This window comes from Procambarus clarkii, chromosome 73 (assembly GCF_040958095.1).
Source record: "Procambarus clarkii isolate CNS0578487 chromosome 73, FALCON_Pclarkii_2.0, whole genome shotgun sequence".
Taxonomy (NCBI): domain Eukaryota; kingdom Metazoa; phylum Arthropoda; class Malacostraca; order Decapoda; family Cambaridae; genus Procambarus; species Procambarus clarkii.
The window spans coordinates 13,612,415-13,638,316 of NC_091222.1; the positions used below are offsets into that span (position 1 = coordinate 13,612,415).

Below are 25,902 nucleotides of genomic sequence, written 5' to 3' on the forward strand. Positions count from 1 at the left end.
CCCAGAAGTGACTCGAACCCATACTCCCAGGAGCCACGCAACTGGTATGTACAAGACGCCTTAATCCACTTGACCATCACGACCGGACAAATGAGGTGATAGCCGAGGCTATTTGAACCACCCCACCGCCGGCACTCGGATAGTAATCTTGGGCATAGCATTTTACCAAATCACCTCATTCTTTGGGGCACACGTGAGGAACACAAATAACAAATATTTGTGTTCACAAATACAAATATTTGTGTTCACAAACACAAATTAATCTGTGAGGAACTTGTGAGGTGAAAATTGAATTGAAATGTGAGGAGAAAATTTGTGAGGAACACAAATATTTGTGTTCCTCACGTGTGCCCCAAAGAATGAGGTGATTTGGTAAAATGCTATGCCCAAGATTACTATCCGAGTGCCGGCGGTGGGGTGGTTCAAATAGCCTCGGCTATCACCTCATTTGTCCGGTCGTGATGGTCAAGTGGATTAAGGCGTCTTGTACATACCAGTTGCGTGGCTCCTGGGAGTATGGGTTCGAGTCACTTCTGGGGTGTGAGTTTTCAGTTATATATACATATATATATATATACACATATATAATTGGTGGTTGTGGTTGTGAGGTGTCACCGTCAGAGCTGGAGGAGGTGGTCCTACAGCATCCCAAGGTGGTGGAGGTGAGCGTGGTGGGCGTACCTGACAGCAGGATCGGCGAGGCGCCCAGGGCTTATGTTGTCACCTCCGCTCCAACTACACAAGATGAGATAACAAAGTTAGTATATATATATGTGTGTGTGTGTTTATCACATGGACTGCATACAACTCTAGGTGGCAGCACTGAATTTAATACATATTCAGCCACTTTGACCGAAAGGTACAGTCATAACGTATAGGTGTTCGATTCCTTGTTATCCAAATGGTTGTGCATCATTCCCTTTCTCCGTCCACCTAACCCAACACTTTTCCTTTCGTCGTATCCCTTCCATGTGTTATATAGCAATACAGGCTAGCTGTACCTCGTAGTCCACACTACTTTTTATTACATTTAATATTCCTTAAACATGTTTGACAATATATCAAACTTTATTTGCAGTGTAAATTGGTGCTTGGTAAACTTCTTAAATAATTTAGTTGTGTTTATATTTTTGTACTTGACTCAAATATTGTACATGATTTTCTTCCCGTGATTGGTATTTGTTGTATGTTTTTAATTCATATTGTATATTTTTATCCCGCCTAATTATCTTACTCCGAGGATTTTCTCAAAGATATATCACGATATTATGATTTCATCGTGTATTTGGCGGGATTGTCTGATGGAAAACGCCATTACCATTATAATATTTAACTTTACAATGTATAGTATCATTTTGTATTATCGCTATTCATTTGAACCATAAAGAGTGTTTGTTTCTATTAGGTCTAGTTTCTGCTCACTGACTGACCTGAACAGTCTTTTTATCAACCTCAAAATGTTACGCATGATTTAAAATGCAATACACAATAGTGTGAGAAGTAAGATTTAGGTTTCATCTGATTGTTCACAGATTGTGTAACAATATACACTACCACAAACAGTTTAGCGCTGACAACTACAAGGTTCTGAGTCTAGGTAATGATCATATCAGCTGAGGATCATGATTAGTGCGGATCTTAAGCCAAGAAATCAACGCAAACTGTTAGGAATAAGGCAAACAGAATACCGAAATTTATCTCATGAAACATTAGTAATACAACAACGAAAATTCTTTTTCAGCGTTATCTTGCTCTTGGTAACCCCCATTTAGCTTACGCACTTCAGTTGTGCTCATCATCAAGATATAAACAGACATAAAAGAAAATGTCTGTTGCTACAGGAAGTCAGAAGCGTGGAGCTAGTCTCGTCAATCTTAACAGAATGACTTGGTTGCTGCCTAAGTCTTTAGACTAGATGGTAGAACGATGACTTCGATCCTTCCAGGTCAGCGTTCAATCCCAGACCGTCCATCTGGTTGGATTACCATTCCTTTACTCCGTCCTGTCCTAAATCCTTATCCTCATTTTCCTTCCAAGTTCTATATACGAGTACAGGCTTAGTGCTTTCTCCTGATTATTACCGATAATTATCTTATCTGCTGAGGAATGGTCATAAGGGGATTCAAGTTGACCAGACGTCCGCTAGACACCAACTCTCAACCTTGCTAAGTAGCAACATTCCATACAAATTAATATTCCTCCAAGGAGGCGAACGGTAGATTATGTTGTGAAAGAGATGGTATATAATGAATGAAATGGATGGGGATGTTGAAGATGGAAGGTGGTGAAGGAGAGGGAAGGTGGTGAAGGAGAGGGAAGGTGGTGAGGGTGAGGGAAGGTGGTGAGGGAGAGGTAAGGTGGTGAAGGAGAGGGAAGGTGGTGAAGGAGAGGGAAGGTGGTGAGGGAGAGGGAAGGTGGTGAAGGAGAGGGAAGGTGGTGAAGGAGAGGGAAGGTAGTGAAGGAGAGGGAAGGTGGTGAGGGAGAGGGAAGGTGGTAAAAGTGAGGGAAGATTGTGAAGGAGAGGGAAGATTGTGAAGGAGAGGGAAGGTGGTGAAGGAGAGGGAAGGTGGTGAAGGAGAGGGAAGGTGGTGAAGGAGAGGGAAGGTGGTGAAGGAGAGGGAAGGTGGTGAAGAAGAGAGAAGGTGAGGGAAGGTGGTGAAGGAGAGGGAAGGTGGTGAAGGAGAGGGAAGGTGGTGAAGGAGAGGAAAGGTGGTGAAGGAGAGGGAAGGTGGTGAAGAAGAGTGAAGGTGAGGGAAGGTGGTGAAGGAGAGGGAAGGTGGTGAAGAAGAGAGAAGGTGAGGGAAGATTGTGAAGGAGAGGGAAGGTGGTGAAGGAGAGGGAAGGTGGTGAAGGAGAGGGAAGGTGGTGAAGGTGAGGGAAGGTGGTGAAGGTGAGGGAAGGTGGTGAAGGAGAGGGAAGGTGGTGAAGGTGAGGGAAGGTGGTGAAGGAGAGGGAAGGTGGTGAAGGAGAGGGAAGGTGGTGAAGGAGAGGGAAGGTGGTGAAGGAGAGGAAAGGTGGTGAAGGAGAGGGAAGGTGGTGAAGGAGAGGGAAGGTGGTGAAGGTGAGGGAAGGTGGTGAAGGTGAGGGAAGGTGGTGAAGGAGAGGGAAGGTGGTGAAGGAGAGGGAAGGTGGTGAAGGTGAGGGAAGGTGGTGAAGGAGAGGGAAGGTGGTGAAGAAAAGTGAAGGTGGTGAAGGAGAGGGAAGGTGGTGAAGAAGAGAGAAGGTGAGGGAAAATTGTGAAGGAGAGGGAAGGTGGTGAAGGAGAGGGAAGGTGGTGAAGGTGAGGGAAGGTGGTGAAGGTGAGGGAAGGTGGTGAAGGAGAGGGAAGGTGGTGAAGGAGAGGGAAGGTGGTGAAGGAGAGGGAAGGTGGTGAAGGAGAGGGAAGGTGGTGAAGGAGAGGGAATGTGGTGAAGGAGAGGGAAGGTGGTGAAGGTGATGGAAGGTGGTGAAGGAGAGGGAAGGTGGTGAAGGAGAGGGAAGGTGGTGAAGGTGAGGGAAGGTGGTGAAGGAGAGGGAAGGTGGTGAAGGAGAGAGAAGGTGGTGAAGGAGAGGGAAGGTGGTGAAGGTGAGGGAAGGTGGTGAAGGAAAGGGAAGGTGGTGAAGAAGAGAGAAGGTGAGGGAAGGTGGTGAAGGAGAGGGAAGGTGGTGAAGAAGAGAGAAGGTGAGGGAAGATTGTGAAGGAGAGGTAAGGTGGTGAAGGAGAGGGAAGGTGGTGAAGATGAGGGAAGGTGGTGAAGGTGAGGGAAGATTGTGAAGGAGAGGGAAGGTGGTGAAGGAGAGGGAAGGTGGTGAAGGAGAGGGAAGGTGGTGAAGGAGAGGGAAGGTGGTGAAGGAGAGGGAAGGTGGTGAAGGAGAGGGAAGGTGGTGAAGGAGAGGGAAGGTGGTGAAGGTGAGGGAAGGTGGTGAAGGTGAGGGAAGGTGGTGAAGGTGAGGGAAGGTGGTGAAGGAGAGGGAAGGTGGTGAAGGAGAGGGAAGGTGGTGAAGGTGAGGGAAGGTGGTGAAGGAGAGGGAAGGTGGTGAAGGAGAGGGAAGGTGGTGAAGGTGAGGGAAGGTGGTGAAGGAGAGGGAAGGTGGTGAAGGTGAGGGAAGGTGGTGAAGGAGAGGGAAGGTGGTGAAGGAGAGGGAAGGTGGTGAAGGAGAGGGAAGGTGGTGAAGGAGAGGGAAGGTGGTGAAGGAGAGGGAAGGTGGTGAAGGAGAGGGAAGGTGTTGAAGGTGAGGGAAGGAGAGGGAAGGTGGTGAAGGAGAGGGAAGGTGGTGAAGGAGAGCAAAGGAGCAGACCGCTTCAGCGAGGCCTGGAGCCGAGAGTTTCAGCGAGGCCTGGAGCTGACAGCTTCAGCGAGGCCTGGAGCCGACAGCTTCAGCGAGGCCTGGAGCCGACAGCTTCAGCGAGGCCTGGAGCCGACAGCTTCAGCGAGGCCTGGAGCTGACAGCTTCAGCGAGGCCTGGAGCTGACAGCTTCAGCGAGGCCTGGAGCCGACAGCTTCAGCGAGGCCTGGAGCCGACAGCTTCAGCGAGGCCTGGAGCCGACAGCTTCAGCGAGGCCTGGAGCCGACAGCTTCAGCGAGGCCTGGAGCCGACAGCTTCAGCGAGGCCTGGAGCTGACAGCTTCAGCGAGGCCTGGAGCTGACAGCTTCAGCGAGGCCTGGAGCTGACAGCTTCAGCGAGGCCTGGAGCTGACAGCTTCAGCGAGGCCTGGAGCCGACAGCTTCAGCGAGGTGGGGAATGGAGATCTCATAAGAGGGAGAGAGCAGAGAGCACGACTGAGACCTGGACTGGCTGCCTGCTATATATCGAAGGTTGTAACGACTGGTGTGAGAGTTGGATCTCGACTGACGATGCTGATTGATTGATGAAGATTAAGCCATCCAAAAGGTGGTACGGGCATGAATAGCCTGGAAGTGATAGATTTTTTGGAGTGAATTTGGTTTTGGAGTGAGTTCTGAATTCCCATGGCGTTAGTGGTATGAATCTCGCCTCGCGTTTCGTGAGCGCTTTGTCCTGGGTTCGTATCCTGGCCGGGGGAGAATTTACTGGGTGTAAATCCTTAACTGTAGCCTTTGTTTAACCCAACAGTAAAATGGATATCTGGTTGTTAAACGATTTGGCGGGTTCGTGTTCCAGGGAACGTAGGATTAAGGACTTGCCCAAAACGCAATGCGTGCTAGTAGTTGTACAAGAATGTAAGAATTCTTGTATTGAATTCTTGTATGTCTGAGAGAGGCTGCAGGATCCGTGTGAGGTCAGTGGAACTCCCGGTTACAATTATTTTTACCATGTCGTGGCCTAGTCGACTAAGGCCTCGTCTAGGATCATCCCGGGCATTAGTTCGAACCCTCATCACGGCCCTTGTGGATTTAATCATGTGATTCATCACGCTATTGTGATTTCTGTATGTAATTCTTATATGTGTGTATATATATATATATATATATATATATATATATATATATATGTCGTACCTAATAGCCAGAACGCACTTCTCAGCCTACTATGCAAGGCCCGATTTGCCTAATAAGCCAAGTTTTCCTGAATTAATATAATTTCTCTAATTTTTTTCTTATGAAGTGATAAAGCTGCCCATTTCAGTATGTATGAGGTCAATTTTTTTTTATTGGAGTTAAAATTAACGTAGATATATGACCGAACCTAACCAACCCTACCTAACCTAACCTAACCTATCTCTATCGGTTAGGTTAGGTTAGGTAGCAGAAAAAGTTAGGTTAGGTTAGGTTAGGTAGGTTAGGTAGTCGAAAAAACATTAATTCATGAAAACTTGGCTTATTAGGCAAATTGGGCCATGCATAGTTGGCTGAGAAGTGCGTTCTGGCTATTAGGTACGACATATATATATATATATATATATATATATATATATATATATATATATATATATATATATATATATATATATATTAGAATATTTTGGTAGCAGCCTTTCCTGTAGACATATATTATTAAATATGGTTTGGTTGTGGGAAGAGATTATATGTTCCTGAATGGAGCCCTGTTGCTTATGCATCGTTAAACGCCTAGAAAGAGATGTTGTTGTCTTGCCTATAAAAAAACAGTATATAGGCAAGACAACAACATCTCTTTCTAGGCGTTTAACGATGCATAAGCAACGGGGCTCCATTAATTAACATATAATCTCTTCCCACAACCAAACCATCGCCAGAGAAATCCTAGCAAACAACACAAAAATCATCGATAGATACAGCGATAGCAGGCGGCTTGACGTCTGCGAGGTACTACACATCAAGAAGTCAACACCAGCAATCAACAGCCAATTAATGCACAACTATATTCTACCCACCTCAAGACTCCGTTCCAATATTGAAGCATCAAGAAATATGGACCAATAGGCTTTCTACAATCACTTCCATTCAATACCCATTGTTTCGTGTTCTGTCTTGTGTTTAGGAATTTAATACCCTATTAATACTACCTCACCCCATCCACCTCACTCAAATGTAGATATAAACAAATCGAAGATGTGTAAGTTCTCTCTCATGTTCAAAGCAGTCGGCCTCCCATTTCATCCAGCAAGCACACTGGGGCCAATAGGAGTAGCAATTCCAGTGTCAAAGTTACCACCGAGAAGGGTCTAAAAGCTACTAGGCCCCAAACCTGCACAGCATTAAATAATGCTCCCACAGAACTGGACGCTCTCTGGCCAATGCTCAAAACTTTGGTCACTGAGTTGGTCGAAAGTCTGCTGTCTTCACATGGAATCAAGCAAACCACAGAGACTCGGAAGACAATTGAGCACAAGCTCAAAAAATTCGAAGATGTAATATCCACACCGTCAAGACAGCAGGGCAGGAGACACCCCCATAAAAAGCAGATAGAGTCCAGCTCGTCGGAAAGCGATATTCATGAGTCAATTTCAGGTCCACTAAGAACCTATACACCAATTGCAACTTCCATGGCGTTTTCATCAAACTCCATGGATACCACGGAATTGTCAGCAAATTCCAAGAACCTAGAATTCTAAAGATCCTGCAATGGAATGCGCAAGGACTGCACACTAAATTGCAACACTTGCAATGCATAGCAGCAACCAAAGGCATAGACATCCTGATACTACAGGAGAGCTTGCTTCGAGCCGGATTAGAACCTAAATTCTCAGGCTATCGAGGCTTCTTCCTTCCATGGATCAATGGACAATCCAGGGGATGTGCAATCTATGTAAAATGTGACCTGATCTCCAAATCCATAACCAGCCCACCCAATTGTGGAGCAGGGACAGAGGTAATGGGAGTCACCATTGAGCTAAGACACGACAAACTTGAAGTGTTCAATGTGTACAGGTCTCCACAAGCCGAAATGGATCTCTCTGTGTTATTTGGACACGCGACAACAACAAACACAATCATTTGTGGAGATTTTAATGCCCATCATCGATTGGCACTGGGCTCGAACAAAACAAATGAAGCCGGCATACACATTACACATCTACTGGACCAGCTTCCAGAAATATAAATCCTAAACAAGAATGAATCTACCCAAATCCAAGGAGGCAGATTAGACCTAACCTTCGTTTCAGCCTCCCTAAGAGATGCAGCAACATAGTCAGTTGAGCCCACACTGACAAGCGACCACTATGGGGTCCAAATTGATCTTCAGTTAGACCTACCCACCCCACCTCCGCCTCCATCTGAAGCCTGGAACTTTGCTTTAGCAAACTGGGACCGATTTCAAAACCTCATTTCAGAGTGGCAAAGAAACTATGATCTTCCCGAAGACATTAATCAGGCAGAACAAGAATTTGTCAAAGCGATTCAAAGTGCAGCCAACCACTCAATCCCACTGAAAAAACAGTCCACCGGACACCATAAAGATCATTGGTACTATTGCGAACGTGTCAAAGAACTCAACCATAGACTCAATAGAACAAGAAAGCTATACAAAAAGCAGCCAAGTGACCGCAACAGGATCTTACTTTGTGAGGTCAAGGAACATGTACATCGAGAGACTAGACAAATAAAAGAACAAAAGTGGCTGGAATGGTGTTCACACCTGAATGAACACACCTCTCTCGGAGAGATGTGGCAGCAAATTCACAGGGCCAAAGGGAATAAAACACCTAAAGCTCCACACCCCAAGGATCCTCAACAGGAAGCCGAAGTACTGGCAACCAGGTTTGCAGAGAGAGCAGCCAGCAATCAACTTCCACCAGATGTATTAGCAGTACAGACCGGACTAGAGGAAGAAAGGTGGCACAGAATCCTTACAGCATGTGAAGAAGTCTCTGACACTAATGCCCCTTTCACACTGGATGAGCTCAATCGCGCTAAGAAAAACTCCAAGGATACATCCCCTGGAGCCGACAAAATAACCTATAAAATTATTAGAAACCTCGGCCCAGAGGGAGACGCTGCATACCTAAGGTTAATTAATTTAGCCTGGACTTCTCAAACAACACCTTCTGCTTGGAATAGAGCAGACATAGTGCCGATCCCAAAACCCAAAGATCCAGCTAATCCCAGGCCCATCTCTCTCCAAAGCTGTGCAGCCAAGACGGCTGACAGAATGGCACTCAACAGATTGGAGTGGAAAATGCCTAAACTGCACCATGATATGTATGCCTATAGAAGAGGGGTTGGCACAGTGGAATGTATTACAACTCTGTTAGCCCACTTGAATGACAGACCAGGAATGCTGATATTCCTGGACCTCGAAAGAGCCTATGAACTGGCTAGCGCCCCAGCTATTCTCTGCTGCCTTATTGACAAAGAGGTCAGAGGCAACCTGCTCTCCTGGACAAAGAACTGTCTCATAAACAGAGAAGCAAGAGTAAAACTTCATGGCACAGTCTCTGAGTACAAAAGACATGAAAATGGAACACCGCAAGGAGGTGTTCTCAGCCCTCTTCTCTTCAACTGTTTAATGGAAAGAATAATGAGGTTGAAATTCCCACATCACTGCAGGCTGCTAAACTACGCGGACGACTTTGTCATCATCATAAAAGGAAGGGATGTGGCGCGCCTTGCACCCAAATGCTTAGACTGCATCAGTAAAGAGGCAAAACAGATTGGGATCAAACTCAACCCCTCAAAGTCAAAGGCCATGCCCATAAAAATAGCGAAGCCCAACATTCAACTCACAGTACAGGTTCAACCATTAGAATGGGTCGACACCTATCAGTATCTAGGAATCATCCTGGACACACACATGAATTTTAATGCTGAGGTCACTTACTTGAGAGAGCGAACTGCGGCCCGGACGGCAATCCTCAGGTCGCTAACCTCCCTTTCTGGAGGAGCCAATCTGCAAGTCCTTCGCACATACTATGTACAGGCAGTCAGATCAGTGATCGATTATGCCGCACCTGCACTCACAAATCTATCACACCAACAGTAGAAAAAGCTTGAAGTTGCCCAAAACAATGCTATGAGAGCTGCACTGGGAGCCCCCATGAGGACCAGGCTTGAAACTCTTAGACTGGAGACGGGTTTGCCTTCTCTACAAGGTGGAATATCACAAAGGACAGCTACAATTCTCAGTAAGATAATTATTTCTTCTGATCCAATCCCAGTACGGCAGGCCTTGGTGGTTGGACTAGGCCAAAACAATGGAAACTCTTGGGTTGCAAGAGCAGGAAAAGTCCTAAAGAGACTACATTTAAAAAACATGATTCTTGATAGAGAGGGTGATCATCCACACCCAAATTACACTCCTTCCGCGCCGTGGGAAGAGCCTACTTTCAAAATAGTAATAGAAAGTCTCCCAATGAAAAAGGCTGCCTATGATCCGACAATCCTAAGGCGCATAATAGATGAGCAAATGTATAGCATAGCAGTAGCAGGAGCCACCCACATCTTCACAGACGGATCGGTGGACACAGAAAATGAGAGTGCTGACGCTGCTCTTTGCACGACCAGCATACAGGCATATTGGAGACTGGGAGGACTAGTATCATCAACCCAAACTGAGCTGTTTGCCATACAACAGGCATTCGCATATGTGATTGCACAAAACACTCAAAATGCAATCATACACACAGACTCAAAAGCTGCACTTCAAATACTAGGACAAAAACAGTGGAAAGATAATGTGGAAATAATTACCACCATTTTGTATCTTGGAGCAGTCGCTAAAGGCAAAGGACTCAACATAACTTTAAACTGGATCCCATCCCATATTGGAATCCCATTAAATGAAAAAGCTGATGAAATTGCTATATTGGCAACTCGTCATCCAGTGATACATAAAACAATTTAACCCAGCCTAGAGAACATAAAAAACATCATCACCAAAAAACTCTCACATCTCAACAAAGCCTACCTGCACCAGAGAATAGCTGAAGGTTCGCCATCTGCAACATGGTATCTTCAGGCAACCAAATTAGAAAGGTTAAATATCCCAAAAGGAATCCACAGGGAAATAGCAGTTAGGCTATATAGACTACGTCTAGGTTACAGATACAACTGGAAGATTGGTGAACCCCGACAGAGAGAGTGCATCTTCTGCCAAACTGTCACAGAAAAGCCATTACTTCACTGTCTTCTGGAATGTAAAGCAACCAATGACCTTAGAAGAGCTTTAAGAGTTCCTGAATCATGCAGTGGCCACCCTGAAGCCATCAACACAGCCACTCTCCTGGTCAACAAAGGTGTCCAGCAGCTGGACACCCTCATAAAGACTGTAAAGCAGTATCCTCCCCTGCGATAAACAGCTTGATGGTTAAATGCAACCTCAGAATACTGAGAAAAAAAAATTGTACCACTTACGGGCTATTCATGCCCGTGCCACCTCTTGGGTGGCTTAATCTTTATCAATCAATCGTGTAAGTTCTATTCAGTTGTGTATGTGTAAACTAAAGTCTTTGAAAATGTAATAAGTTTTACGAAACGGGCTCAAGTGTCGCGTCAGACTAGAAATAAAAATGAATTTTGGAGAATTGATTTTGAATTACCACCAACAGTGAAAAGAAACGTACGAAAGATCGAGAAAATTCGTGCTAGAATTATTAATCTTACTTTTTCGGTCATATTTAATAATATATATATATATATATATATATGCAAACAAGCCTGAATGGTCCCCAGGACTATATACAACTGAAAACTCACACCCCAGAAGTGACTCGAACCCATACTCCCACAACTGGTATGTACAGGGACGCCTTAATCCGCTTGACCATCACGACCGGACATAAGGAAGTGATAGCCGAGGCTATATGAACCACTTCCCCGCCGGCACTCGGATGGTAATCTTGGGCATAGCATTTTATCAAATCACCTCATTCTTTGGGGCACACGTGAGGAACACAAATGCAAACAAGCCTGAATGGTCCCCAGGACTATATACAACTGAAAACTCACACCCCAGAAGTGACTCGAACCCATACTCCCACAACTGGTATGTACAGGGACGCCTTAATCCGCTTGACCATCACGACCGGACATAAGGAAGTGATAGCCGAGGCTATATGAACCACTTCCCCGCCGGCACTCGGATGGTAATCTTGGGCATAGCATTTTATCAAATCACCTCATTCTTTGGGGCACACGTGAGGAACACAAATGCAAACAAGCCTGAATGGTCCCCAGGACTATATACAACTGAAAACTCACACCCCAGAAGTGACTCGAACCCATACTCCCACAACTGGTATGTACAGGGACGCCTTAATCCGCTTGACCATCACGACCGGACATAAGGAAGTGATAGCCGAGGCTATATGAACCACTTCCCCGCCGGCACTCGGATGGTAATCTTGGGCATAGCATTTTATCAAATCACCTCATTCTTTGGGGCACACGTGAGGAACACAAATGCAAACAAGCCTGAATGGTCCCCAGGACTATATACAACTGAAAACTCACACCCCAGAAGTGACTCGAACCCATACTCCCACAACTGGTATGTACAGGGACGCCTTAATCCGCTTGACCATCACGACCGGACATAAGGAAGTGATAGCCGAGGCTATATGAACCACTTCCCCGCCGGCACTCGGATGGTAATCTTGGGCATAGCATTTTATCAAATCACCTCATTCTTTGGGGCACACGTGAGGAACACAAATGCAAACAAGCCTGAATGGTCCCCAGGACTATATACAACTGAAAACTCACACCCCAGAAGTGACTCGAACCCATACTCCCACAACTGGTATGTACAGGGACGCCTTAATCCGCTTGACCATCACGACCGGACATAAGGAAGTGATAGCCGAGGCTATATGAACCACTTCCCCGCCGGCACTCGGATGGTAATCTTGGGCATAGCATTTTATCAAATCACCTCATTCTTTGGGGCACACGTGAGGAACACAAATGCAAACAAGCCTGAATGGTCCCCAGGACTATATACAACTGAAAACTCACACCCCAGAAGTGACTCGAACCCATACTCCCACAACTGGTATGTACAGGGACGCCTTAATCCGCTTGACCATCACGACCGGACATAAGGAAGTGATAGCCGAGGCTATATGAACCACTTCCCCGCCGGCACTCGGATGGTAATCTTGGGCATAGCATTTTATCAAATCACCTCATTCTTTGGGGCACACGTGAGGAACACAAATGCAAACAAGCCTGAATGGTCCCCAGGACTATATACAACTGAAAACTCACACCCCAGAAGTGACTCGAACCCATACTCCCACAACTGGTATGTACAGGGACGCCTTAATCCGCTTGACCATCACGACCGGACATAAGGAAGTGATAGCCGAGGCTATATGAACCACTTCCCCGCCGGCACTCGGATGGTAATCTTGGGCATAGCATTTTATCAAATCACCTCATTCTTTGTGGCACACGTGAGGAACACAAATGCAAACAAGCCTGAATGGTCCCCAGGACTATATACAACTGAAAACTCACACCCCAGAAGTGACTCGAACCCATACTGCCAGGAGCAACGCAACTGGTATGTACAGGGATGCCTTAATCCGCTTGACCATCATGACCGGACAAAAGGAAGTGATAGCCGAAGTTATTTGAACCACTTCCCCGCCAGCACTCGGATGGTAATCTTGGGCATAGCATTTTATCAAATCACCTCATTCTTTGGGGCACACGTGAGGAACACAAATGCAAACAAGCCTGAATGGTCCCCAGGACTATATACAACTGAAAACTCACACCCCAGAAGTGACTCGATTTTTGGTGAAGGTGTTTTTTATGTACTCTAGGCTGGATTGGATTGTTTTCGTCATCTCTCGTCTCATTTCGTCATCACTGGATGACGAGTTGCCAATTTAGCAGTTTCATCGACTTTCTCATTTATGGCATTCCAACATGGGATGGGATCCAGTTTAGGGTTATGTTGAGTTCTTTGAATTTAGCGACTACTCCACAATACAAAATGGTGGTAATTATTTCCATGTTGTTTTTGGTACTGCTTTTGTTCTAATATATGAAGTGCAGCTTTTGAGTCTGTGTGTATGATTGCATTTTGAGTGTTTTGTACAATCATATAGGCGAATGCCTGTTGTATGGCAAACAGCTTAGTTTGGGTTGATGATACTGATCCTCCCAGTCTCCAATATGCCTGTCCGCTGTCTGTGCAAAGAGCAGCGCCAGCACTCTCATATTCTGTGTCCAACGATCCGTCTGTGAAGATGTGGGTGTCTCCTGCTACTGCTATGCTGCTCATTTGCTCTTCTACGATGCGTCTTATGATTGTTGGATTATAGGCAGCCTTTTTCATCAGAAGACTTTCTATTACTATTTTGAAGGAAGCCTCCTCCCATGGTGGGGAACAAGTGTAGTTTGGGTGTGGATGATCCCCCCCCCCCCCTCCATCAAGAATCGTGTTATTTAATTGTAATCTGTTTAGGACTTCTCCCACTCTGGCAGCCCAAGAGTATCCAATTTTTTTACAAGTCCAACCACCAAGGGCTATTGTAATGGAACTGGATCAGGGAAAACAATTACCTTTCTGATAATCGTAGCTGCTCTTTGAGTTATTCTTACATGAAGAGAGGGCAAACCCGTTTCCACTCTGGTCTACATATGGGCTACCAGGGCAGCTCTCGTAGCAATTTTTTGTGTTACTTCTTGCATTTTCCACTGTTGTCGTGATAGAAGTGTGAGTGCAGGTGCGACATAGTCGATCACTGAGCTGACTGTCTGTACATAGTATGTGCGAAGGACTTGCAGCTTGGCTCCTCCAGAGAGGGAGGTTAACGACCTGAGGATTGGCCGCAGTTCTCTCTCTCTCAAGTAAGTGACCTCGGCATTAAAATTGATCTGTGTGTCCAAGATTATTCCTAGATTAAGTGTCCACGCATTCAATTGGTTGAACCTGTACTTTGAGTTGGTGGTTGGGCATCAATATTTGATGGATATGGCTTTTGTTCTGGTGGGGTTAAGTTTGAAACCAATCTGCTTTGCCTCTTCACTAAAGTAGTCTAAGCATTTGGGTGAAAGGCGTGCCACATCCCTTCCTTTTATGATGATGACAAAGTCGTCCGCATAGTTGAGCAGCCTGCAGTGTTGTGGGAGTTTCAACCTTATTATTATTTCCATTAAACAGTTGAAGAGTATGGGGCCGGGAATGCCTCCTTGCGGTGTACCATTTCCATGTCTTTTGTATTCAGAGACTGTGCCATGAAGTTTCACTCTTGCTTCGGTTTATGAGACAGTTTTTGGTGGGGCTAAAACAGTTTGCTTCCTTATTTGGCAGGTTGATCATTGTTTGGCGTGATAGGTAACTTGCTGGTTACTTTTTATTGTCCTAAGCGGTTCGCGGAAACGTTGTGGAACATGTATTACCATAATTACCAATGCCATTAGTGGCTAATAGGTTTGTGGATTACATCTGGGATAAGTGGGAAGCCTTAATTGTTTACAATATAACATCTGATAATTTGGAGCTTTTATATTTTAATACAGCAGTTATAGGATACTCTCCGTGAGCTTGCAGGTGTGCGAGATTAGGCTGATTAGTCTGTTGTTTTCTGCTGTACTACATCTGCATTGCATAAAAAATATGTGTGTGATATAAGCAGCTCCATACGGTGCACCTAGTCCATCTCTTATTAATAATAACAATAAAACATTGAATTTTTCTTTTAAAAATTTTTATCATTGTTCAATATACGTAATTATTAATGCAATTTATAATGATCTCATTTTCTTTTAAGGTTCGTTGATTCGAAAGTGGCCCCGTATAAGAGGCTGGTGGGAGGAGTTGTGTTTGTGAGGGAGATTCCCAAGACTGCCTCTGGTAAAGTACTCAGGCGGGAGCTGAAGAAGATGGCCCTGGGAACGACTTCAGCAGCCATGACTTGATGAACTATGTGCGTGCACTAAGGTTAAAAGTCTCGATGTCACTGAACTCAGCAGAACGGGGACGAGAAGCCTTAATTAATGGGGAGAATTCCATCTTCCAGGATACCACCCACTTTTCAGAAAGGACAGAACAACAAGTCAAGGACCCGGGCAACTTCCCAAGTTGCCCGGGACCTTGATCCCAAACACATAGTAATAATAATAATCATTAGTAATGGTAATGTCTTCTCACAGACATAATAACCTAGGAAAAAACCCACACTTGTGTATATGTGAAATTTTTTTAAGGAATTTAAACCAAGACTTTCGCACTCTCTTGAGTGCTTTGTCAAGGTCTGAGTGTCTGATTAAGGCGAGACTTTCATCTCAACGTCTATTCTGATTATGATTAGACTTTTGATTAGACGTTGAGATGTAAGGCTTGTCCTAATCACACACTCAGACCTTGACAAGACACTCAGGAGAGTGCAAAAGACTTGGTGTAAATTCCTTACATAAACCTAACATATACACAAGTGTGCTTTTATCCTAAATAATAATAATAATAATAATAATAATAATAATAATAATAATAATAATAGAGCAAATCCATAGGAGCTTTGAAGAGGGTTCGAACCTATGCGCTGAGAGTTCCCAGATGCGCTCTAGTCAATTCTACGGCAGCATGGTACAGTTGCTTGTATGGTATATGTTACGTACTCCTAGCTGGATACGTATATAAATTTAAAATAACTTGTTTTGTTCCATTATATCATTGCCTGTATATGTACACATATTGTGTTTTTGTAAATTATCGTGTGGTGTGGCAATGTCAGTGGGGACAGGAGCGCGGTTGCTCTTCACACGTCTAATACCTGTTAGATTCGGGAAATTAGAATTGCTGGACCTGTTCAGTTATGGGAGTTCCAGATGTCACCTTTTAATATTATATATTTTGTTAATTTACTGTAATTAAGCAGGTGGCATTGTAACTTATATATTTTGAAAGTAACTATTATATTTTATTTGCATTCTTATGTATTTTGAGAACAAGTGGTTGTTCAATTAGTTTTAAATATTAAAAAGTCTGTATTTTCCATCCCTCATCCTGGATGAGGCAGACGGGAGAGAATTATGGGTAATGACGGTGCGAGAGTAGTCAGTAGCTTCAAGGGACCAGAAGGAATAACATGTGGGAGATAAGTCTGTTTACTTGTTGTTGTGTCATGAAGTAGATCTTTATTCTGGGAGAGACAATATTTTGATGTTTGCTTTAATAGTGACCCTCGGTTTATATATATATTATTGAGATGTATATGGAATATATATATATATTAAAATGCATACGTATATTTCTTCAGTCCTAAGGGAGATATACTTTTAATTCTGTGCTTGGTACTTATCATGGGGTTACACTGGTGACCCGCTCTTGAGAACAGCAGTTTGTAGTAGCCCTAGATAATTAAGGTCCATGCTGTTGTTAGGGTTTCGAGCCGTAACGAACGATAGGTAACAGTATACATGGGTGCAACATGGTATACATGGCTTGGGGGTGCAGTAGCACTCTTTCAAGTAGCAATTATTTTACCATGTCGTGGTACAGTTGAGTAGAGCGCATCTAAGAACACTCAGTATATAGGTTCGAACCCTCATCAAGGCTCCTGTGGATTTGTTCTTTGATATATCTCGTTAATGTAATTTTTCTGTGTAATAATAATAATAATGAAAAAAATAGCAGTAAAAGTATATGCAACAAAGATAAAAAAACACTGATCTAAATATGCAGAAAAACCACATGTGAAAAATAGGGAATGCTTAAAGCGTTTTTGGCTACATCGCCTTTATCAGAGCAAAGTAGAATGGAGGTGAAAAGAGATTGATTGATTGATGAAGATTAAGCCACCCAAACGGTGGCACGGGTGTAACACGGGGGGAGGGGGGGGTGTTCTCGATATGATCTTTCCTACCTTTTACTCCCTCTACCCGTATTCTTACTTTTTATTCTCTACCAAGGGACTCCAAAACTTTTACTAAAGCCGACTCCACGCCACGTGGTCCTAAGACGATTGACCGACTTAGGATTCTACAACCCGTATGACGTGACATAGGCTTTGAGCAAAACCCTAGAGTCGCCTCCGCCGCCACCACCAGACCAGTAACACTGAGCAATGATCGAGGTCTGGATCGATCATGCTAATTAATCAACCTTGGGGCTTGATCCCCACTATAACTGATACCCTTTAAGATCTTAAGTGTGGAATTAATTAAACGGGAATGATGAATTCCGATTCGATGTTAGAATCGGCGCCCAATTCAACTCTGCCTCGTGGGGGACCACGTGACAAGGACAATTCACATACATATAACAAACACATGGAAATAATGAAAATGCAGATTATTAACTAATTAATTCATTCAAAATAAAGCAAAATCTAAATTGTTATCACTCCCTACTTGAACACTCCCTAATTGACCAGATCGGCAAATTTGTTGACTATCCCTATAATTAACAAGAGCAACTATACCTCTATGTTGACCAGCTTGGGTGGAGTGCTGGTCTTGGGGGAGAGGTGAGATGGTTGACCTCCCCCAGTTGATCTCGATCCCACACTAAGCTCTCCTCGTCTGGTCTTCCCCAGACTAGAGCATTGTATCCTTCCGCATAGTCTAAGTTTAACCAAGTTACTAGCAAGGCTTAAGTTTAACAATTAACCTCTGTTGCACTGAATTGATCCAGATTGGTTGAAATATTTTACTGAAGTTAAAAAACACAAGCTTCTTAAGGAAGGCTATTCCCAAATCTAAAATGGCTATTTAACCTTTGAGAAATTACTGAATGTGGGAACTCTTGTGACCTGTGACCGCCAGGTCACTCAAATTCTTCCGCGCCGAGGTCTAGTCATGGATAGTGACGTCACTGATGGTGACTTAAACTCTTTCTCCTAATAATTAGAATACTCTTGATATTATAACCAGGAATATTATACAATACAATTTGAATGCAAAATGAATAAAGGCTAATTTCTCTAAATAAGTGAATACTATAGGATGATTCATTACACGAAACTATGAATAAGGCGTCAATTATTTTCACCGCGAATTCCCTGGGGTCAGGTCCCGGGTCACCACGCGGGTCCAGCTTCCCATTCTCCCTTGTAGATAAAACATTCTGGATAATTCTTACAACCAGCCTAGTTTGTTACAAAAAAAAAACCCGCACAAGCACTTAGTAAACCTTGTTAATTTGTTAAAAATAACGAGGTTTAGTATCCAAATCCACAATTCAACTCATGCCACAAACAAAAGCTAACCTAACTCATAAAATTTGACAATTATTTGAGTGTCCAACATCATCAACATGTTTAAATTCATAAATTTCTCAGCTGTCAACTGACAGCAATCCTCCAACATCAGGAAACATACATCCAACCCTTACTGACATAGCTAAATAACATGTCCCTACTCTACCCTCAAAGACTAGCTATTACAATCTCTTGGCTCTTCACTAGCCAAGTTCATGTGTCCTCTAGAGCCGGCCACACCGTGCTCAAACATAAACATTAAAGTTAACTACAGACTGAACTTTCAGTCATCCGGGAGCGTACTACGGAACTATCAAGTTCACATCCGTGTACTAACCACTCCCCAATCAATGTCAACCTTGACATGCTAATGAACACACCTAACGTTTATTACATGTATCTAAAAATATAAAAAAAAATCCTATACTATATCATGGGTTTCAGCTGACTGTACAGCCATGTGTCCTCACTCACTAGAAGTGTCAATGTTTACATTGGTCCGCCTCTCCTGTGTTCAAACATTCTGAAAAAGTATCACACAACATAATTTTCCATAACCGTTTGTTCTGGGCTTAAACAACTACACAGGGGCTTCGATTTTGATTACTGGCCAATTTATAGAGTAAAATTTTCATATATTATACCAGAAATATTTTAAATCTGTTTTTCAACATTTATAAAGTATTGATTCTAAATCTGTTTTTCAACATTTAAACAAAAGTGTCCAGGTATTCTTTACACAGATGTTCAGAGCCAACTTTATCGTTTGTATCAATTGTTCATATTGAGTAATCGAGAAAAAAATCGATGCTGCTGGATGCTGAAAGTAGTCGCTGACGATGACGATGTCGATCTTGCTTCTTTCCATGTGTAGACATCAATACCTGGTCCTCTTGTACTCCCATCCAGTACTCTTGAATGACGACAGAGTGTAGTAGAGCCGAGTGCCAAGTGACAGCTGTAGAATACTGTTACTTCGGCCATTGATCTTGCTCGCGACAGTCCACACGCCTTCATATCAATCACAGTTCACACGGCAGTCTTGACGTTAAACTTGACGGCGCAGATGACCACAACAGAGCAGGACTGGATGTACCAACGGTGTCTCGTAACAGGAGTGGTGTCAGAGGGTCGTAGAGGTGGCTTGCTTGTTTGCAGAACAGGTGAATCTCGTCTTCCATCATTGCTCACGTCATCTCAGGCGTTTCTTGATGTCACCAGGTTACTAGGCCTTAAACACCAACTGTGTATATCCTCGTACCGCCGACTTTAGGCCAAAGGAGGCAATTTTGCGACCTTCTATTTGCGAGTCCCGGTACTCTGTAGGGAAACCGTACCTTCCACCTGTGACCGCCTTATTTCCGCTTTCTTGTTGCTTCAGATGACGTAATCATTAATCTTCTGGCGAACTCTTGAGTACTGCTACGCGCTTTCCATTTCTTGACCTCTCCTCTAACACTGCTGGAATGGCTGCAGTTTTGATGACGCAGCAGGTGGGTAGTGGTGATCTCGAGACAGCTACCCCGGCGTTGTATGGCACCTCCGGTGACTGCTATATATGGACAGCTCGCTGGCCCTGACAACCTCGTTAGTGACGTGAGGCGTCGGCCGGGTGGCTCTTGGATAGTCACTCATCCCCAAAGTAACTGATGTATGGGTTACTGGGTCTGGTGGGGGGAGGGCTTTTGTGTAACGTGCCTCCCCCCTCGGTCTTTACAGACAAGGGTTCACGTGTGGCTGGAACAACTGGTTCGGTGTACCAACAGACCTGGGAACAGACAGACACAACACAGCGGAAGCATATATATACTCTGGGTTTGGTGGAGGTGGAACCCCAGAGCATGGTAAAAGTTGCTACCCGAGTCAAGTATAGAGATAGTTCACCTCATTGCCTTTACAGGAAAATCTAATGAATACTAAATTATACTAACTAAGGAAGTTACTTTACTGTATAGCGCGAGATCTCGTCACCATAGGGTGGCGAGACTGCACCTGACTACTGATGAGCGATGACAGAGGGTCATCCTCGTCCTCTGACTCGTCGGTGAAGCCATGAGTCAGCACTGCTGAGTCAGGAACTAGACCCGCTGAAGGCAGTTCTAATTCCTCTCTAGCATGAAAATGTTTCAATTTATTTACATGAATTGTCCTTTCCACCTGGTCCTCGAATACTCCCTTTATAACAAGATTAACCGGCCCCGCCCTTTTAATTAATCTATATGGTCCTCGCCACCTCGGAGCTAGTTTCCTGCTCTGATTGGCGGGCGCAGCCTCATTCTCTCTCAATACGAGGCTTCCTTCCTTCAACTCAAGAGGGCGAACTCTCTCTTTCACAAGACGTTTCGCTTCAGGGCAGGTGATAGGGTATCTCAGGGAACCAGGTGGAGGACACAGAAATCTTTCACCATGAGTCAGCTGAGACGCCAGCCGTCACTGCACAATGTAGTGCATTGCACATGGTAGATACGAAAACTCCATCCAAAGTACAATACGAGACGAGAAATGTTGCACAGAATGTAGAAGAAGTAGAAAAATTAATTTCAGCACTTGATTTGCAACATGTTACACAGGCGGATAGGAAGGCACAGAGGAGTTTTACGAAAATTCCCGAAATTGTTTGCGACAGAGGATGACCAGATTGATTCGTATAATGAATCATCCTATAGTATTCACTTATTTAGAGAAATTAGCCTTTATTCATTTTGCATTCAAATTGTATTGTATAATATTACTGGGTACAATATCAAGAGTATTCTAATTATTAGGAGAATGAGTTTAAGTCACCATCAGTGACGTCACTATCCATGACTAGACCTCGGCGCGGAAGAATTTGAGTGACCTGGCGGTCACAGGTCAAAAGAGTTCCCACATTCAGTAATTTCTCAAAGGTTAAATAGCCATTTTTTGATCGGGAATAGCCCGTCCTTAAGAGGCTTGTGTAATTTAACTTCAGTAAAATATTTCAACCAATCTGGATCAATTCAGTACAAACAGAGGTTAATTGTTGAACTTAAGCCTTGCTAGTAACTTGGTAAGTAAGTAATTATCAAAAGAAGGCACCAAACCGGGAAGGCTATGTAGCACCATCAAATACGCAAAATAATCAGAGGGCGCTAAATATCACCAAGGATGCCAATACGAGAACAAAAACGCATAAGGCGAACGTTATCAAAAGTATCCGAGTCACCAAGAATTCTATCGAGGGACAGGTGACCGCGAGGGGCGGTCGGAAAGCAAGACACACGCTCGTCCTGGAAGTCAGGACATTCAAGAAGGACATGCACGACCGTAAGAGGGACAATGCAACTAGGACAATAAGGGGCAGGGCGGCGCTCCATCAAGTGACCATGGGTTAAGCGAGTATGGCCAATACGCAACCTCGCCAGAGCTGTTTCCCACCTCCGGTTACGGTGGAAGGAGGACGGCCACAAGGAAACACAACATTTAAGAGTACGTAGCTTGTTACCAGTAACAGACAACCAAGAAGCCTGCCAACGGGTAAGGACTGAGGAATGGATAACCGGGTAAAAGTCGGAATACGGAATGCCTTTACGAGAGATGGGACAAGAGCGGACAGCTTCCTTGGCGGCAGCATCCGCACGCTCATTTAAAGACACACCAATATGGCTGGGAACCCAACAAAACTCAACCGACTTAAATTTACTGTGAACGAGAAACAGCCAATGCTGGATCTCGACAACTACTGGATGAACCGGATTAAAGGACCCGAGAGCCATGAGGGCACTACGAGAGTCAACAACAACTACAAAGGAAGACTGACAACGAGAAAGCAGGAGACGAAGAGCATAGAGAATAGCATAAAGTTCCGCTGTAAAGATGCTAGTCTCCGGAGGCAAGCGACACATATAAGTGCGATCAGGAAAAACAACAGAGTAGCCAACACCGTCCGCTGACTTAGACCCATCGGTGAAGACAGAAACGGAGCGGGAGTGAAAAGAAAAGTGCTCGAGGGAAAGGCGTTTGAGAACCGTAGGAGGGGTAAAAGCTTTAGTAATACGGGTCAAGGATGTACAAAACCGCGGAAGAGGGACCCTCCACGGGGGCAAAGAAGGAACAACACGAGGAGAAACATCAGAAATACGAACGGAAAGAGAATCCTGTAGGCGAGATAACCGGACAGAAAGAGGGAGGTGGTGAAGAAGAACAGGAACCGCAGGAGGGGTAAAAGTTAAAGCACGACAGAGGCGAGAGGAAGGATGTTGCAAGGACCGCGCAAGATAGCGAAGACAGTAGCGATCACGGCGGTCCTGGAGAGACAGGAAGCCAGTGTCAACATACAAGCTAAGGATGGGAGTCGAACGAAAGGCACCAGAACTGAGGCGCAACCCAGTATGGTGCAAAGCATCAAGACGGCGAAGAGTAGAAGGAGAAGCAGACGAGTAAGCAGGGCAACCATAATCGAGCTTAGACAGGACGAGAGAGGAATGTAAAGCAAGGAAAGTGCGCCTATCTGCCCCCCAAGAAGTATGGGACAAGACCCGAAGGGGGTAAGGGCCTTAGAGCACTCAACACGGAGGTAAGAGATATGGGGAGACCAAGACAAACGAGTGTCAAGGAATAACCCCAAAAGCTTCGCGGAATCTTTGTATTCAAGGGGATGACCATAAAGTGACAAAGAGGGACGAAGAACAACCCGTTTCCGCGTAAAAGTCATGGCACAAGTCTTATAAGTAGAGAACTTGAAGCAATTATCTGTGGCCCAAGACGACACGGCATCAATTGCAAGTTGAAGCCGGCGTTGAAGGAGAGGCGAATCATCACCCTGACAACAAAGGGTAAGATCATCGACATAGAGAGCAGAGAAGGCACCAGAAGGAAGAGAGGAACGAAGACCATTGAGGGGAACTAGAAAAAGAGTAGTCCTCAGAACACTACCCTGGGGCACACCTTCGTATTGCTGAAAAGAGGGAGAGAGAGCGGTACCAAGGCGCACCCGAAAGGAAAGACGAGAGAGGAAGCTGCGGAGAAAGAGAGGGAGATGACCACGAAGGCCAAAAGAATGAAGTTGAGATAGGATATGATAACGCCAAGTGGTGTCGTAAGCCTTTTCCAGGTCAAAAAGGACGGCAACAACGGAGGTCTTCGCAGCAAAAGCAGTACGAATATAGACCTCCAAGTTCACCAGGACATCTGTCGTGCTGCGGCACTTGCGGAAACCAAATTGAGAAGGGGAGAGGAGGTGATGGTGTTCCAGGAACCACATCAGACGAACGTTAACCATACGTTCAAAGAGTTTGCAGACACAACTTGTGAGAGCAATAGGGCGAAAGTCCTTTGGGGAAGTACCCAGAGACCCCGGTTTGCGAACAGGGAGGACAACGGCATCGAGCCAGTCCTCAGGGACTGACGACGACTCCCAGATCCGATTATACAGACTCAGTAAATACTGAGACGTGCTCGGAGGGAGATGGCGAAGCATCTCATAATGAATACCATCGGAGCCCGCCGCCGTAGAACCGCAGAGGGCCAGGGCAAAACGAAGTTTAGAGAGAGAGAGAAGGGATCATTATAGGGAAGCTGAAGATGAGTGCAGAAATCTAAAGGACGAGACTCAAGGACAGGTTTACGAAGAAGGAAAGATTGGGGAAGATGAAGACCAGAGCTAACAGAAGAAAAGTGGGAACCCAGTTCGTAAGCGACCTGCAACGGGTCCGCCACAAGAGAATCATGGAGGTGAAGGACCGGGGAAACATCGGGAACGAACTTACCCGCTATCTTGCGGATACGCTTCCAGATCTGGGCCAGAGGGGTTTCGGACGTAATTGTTGAGACATAAGATGCCCAACATTCACGTTTAGCCGTACGGATAGCCCTACGGGCCACCGCACTCGCTTTCCGAAAGAAAAGAAAAGAATCGGTCGTCTGCCTACGGCGGTGCCTCTTCCAGGCTGCACGCTTACAGTGGACAGCCCGAGCACAGTCCGCATTCCACCAGGGAACGCACTTCCGCGGGCCCCGAGAGGAAGAGCGAGGAATAGAGCGGAGGGCAGCGTCGAAGACAGTGTCATGAAAAAGGAGGAGAGCGCGAGAGAGAGGCAGGAGGGAGAGGTCAGAGAGAGCAGCACTGAGGGTAAATAAGGTCCAGTCTGCCTTAGCAAACTGCCACCCAGGAAAAGAGAGGGAAGGGCGAAAAGAGAAAAAGAAAACAAGGATGGGGAAATGATCACTTCCATGGAGGTCATCAAGAACCTGCCACGTGAAATCTAAGTAAAGAGAAGAAGAGCAGAGAGAAAGATCAAGACAAGAAAGGGTGCGAGTCCGAGAGTCCAAATGAGTGGGCTCACCAGAATTCAGAAGAGACAGGGAAGAAGAGAGGAGAAACGGCTCAAGGAGGCGACCCCGGGTATTCGTCAGAACGTCACCCCAAAGAGAATGACGACAATTGAAGTCACCCAGCAGGAGCACAGGCTCCGACAGGAGTCTAGGAGGTGTTTCAAATCAGGAAGAGAGAGCGGGACACTCGGGGGGAGATAAATGGAACAAACTGTGTACCATTTCCCCACAAAGATACGAGCAGCAGAACAATGGAGAGGCGAAGGAAAAAGTAAAGGAACAAAGGGAACATCAGCACGAATCAAGTGAGCAGAAGAATTAGAAGCCCCAGCAATGGCTGGGGGGGGGGGAGAGAAAGGAATAGCCACGAAAACGACCAGGACGAGCACCAAGCATTGGCTCCTGGAGACAGACACAAAGGGGCGAAAACCGCAAAATCAGAAGTTGGAGTTCGAGGAAATTGGCGTAATAACCTCGAACGTTCCATTGAAGAATGGACAACGACGAGAAGAGAAAGGACAAAAACAGAGAACAAGGAAGAAAGCAAGGCGAAAGATTAACAGAGCACGTTAAAGAATATCAGGGTCGGGATCAGGGTCAGCAAAGTCAGGGTTAGGGGGCATGGGTAAACTGAGCAAAGACGGAGGGAAGGAAACGGGAGAACAGATCAGAGGTGGGCGGCGGGGTCCGGAGGAGGAGGAGGAGGAGGAGGAGGAGGAGGAGGAGGAGGAAGAGGAAGAGGAGGAGACAACGGAGAGGAACAGTCAAGGACAGCAGCAGGAAGAGGGGGAGTAGAAAGAGGGGAGCGCACCCCAGCAAGAGCAGCAACCGAAAGGGAAGCAGGGCCAAAGAAACCTCCATAGCAGGAACAGGGGGCGCAATCACTGAAACGGGAGGGGAAGGAGCAACAGAACCAGAAGTAGGAGCTGAGGAAGAAAGCGAAGCCTTCTTACCCGCCGGGGAAGAGGAAGGAGAGGAGCCAGGCTTACGCTTCTGACTTAAAGAGACCGGTGTCCCAGCAACTACGTACCGGGCAACGGATTCCAGTGTCTCAACAGGAGAAGCCGAACGAG

General features: G+C 45.3%; 1 protein-coding gene across 1 annotated transcript in view; it reads left to right on the forward strand.

Moving 5' to 3' along the window:
• LOC138356518 (luciferin 4-monooxygenase-like) overlaps window positions 1–16,577 on the forward strand; it is a 36,980-nt gene extending 20,403 nt beyond the window's left edge. The window contains exons 3-4 of the mRNA XM_069312673.1: window positions 609–757; window positions 15,107–16,577. Of these exons, the coding sequence (XP_069168774.1) occupies window positions 609–757; window positions 15,107–15,254 (297 nt within the window). The 3' untranslated portion in view covers window positions 15,255–16,577. The remainder of the gene's footprint in view (window positions 1–608; window positions 758–15,106) is intronic.
• The last annotated feature ends 9,325 nt before the right edge of the window (window positions 16,578–25,902 follow it).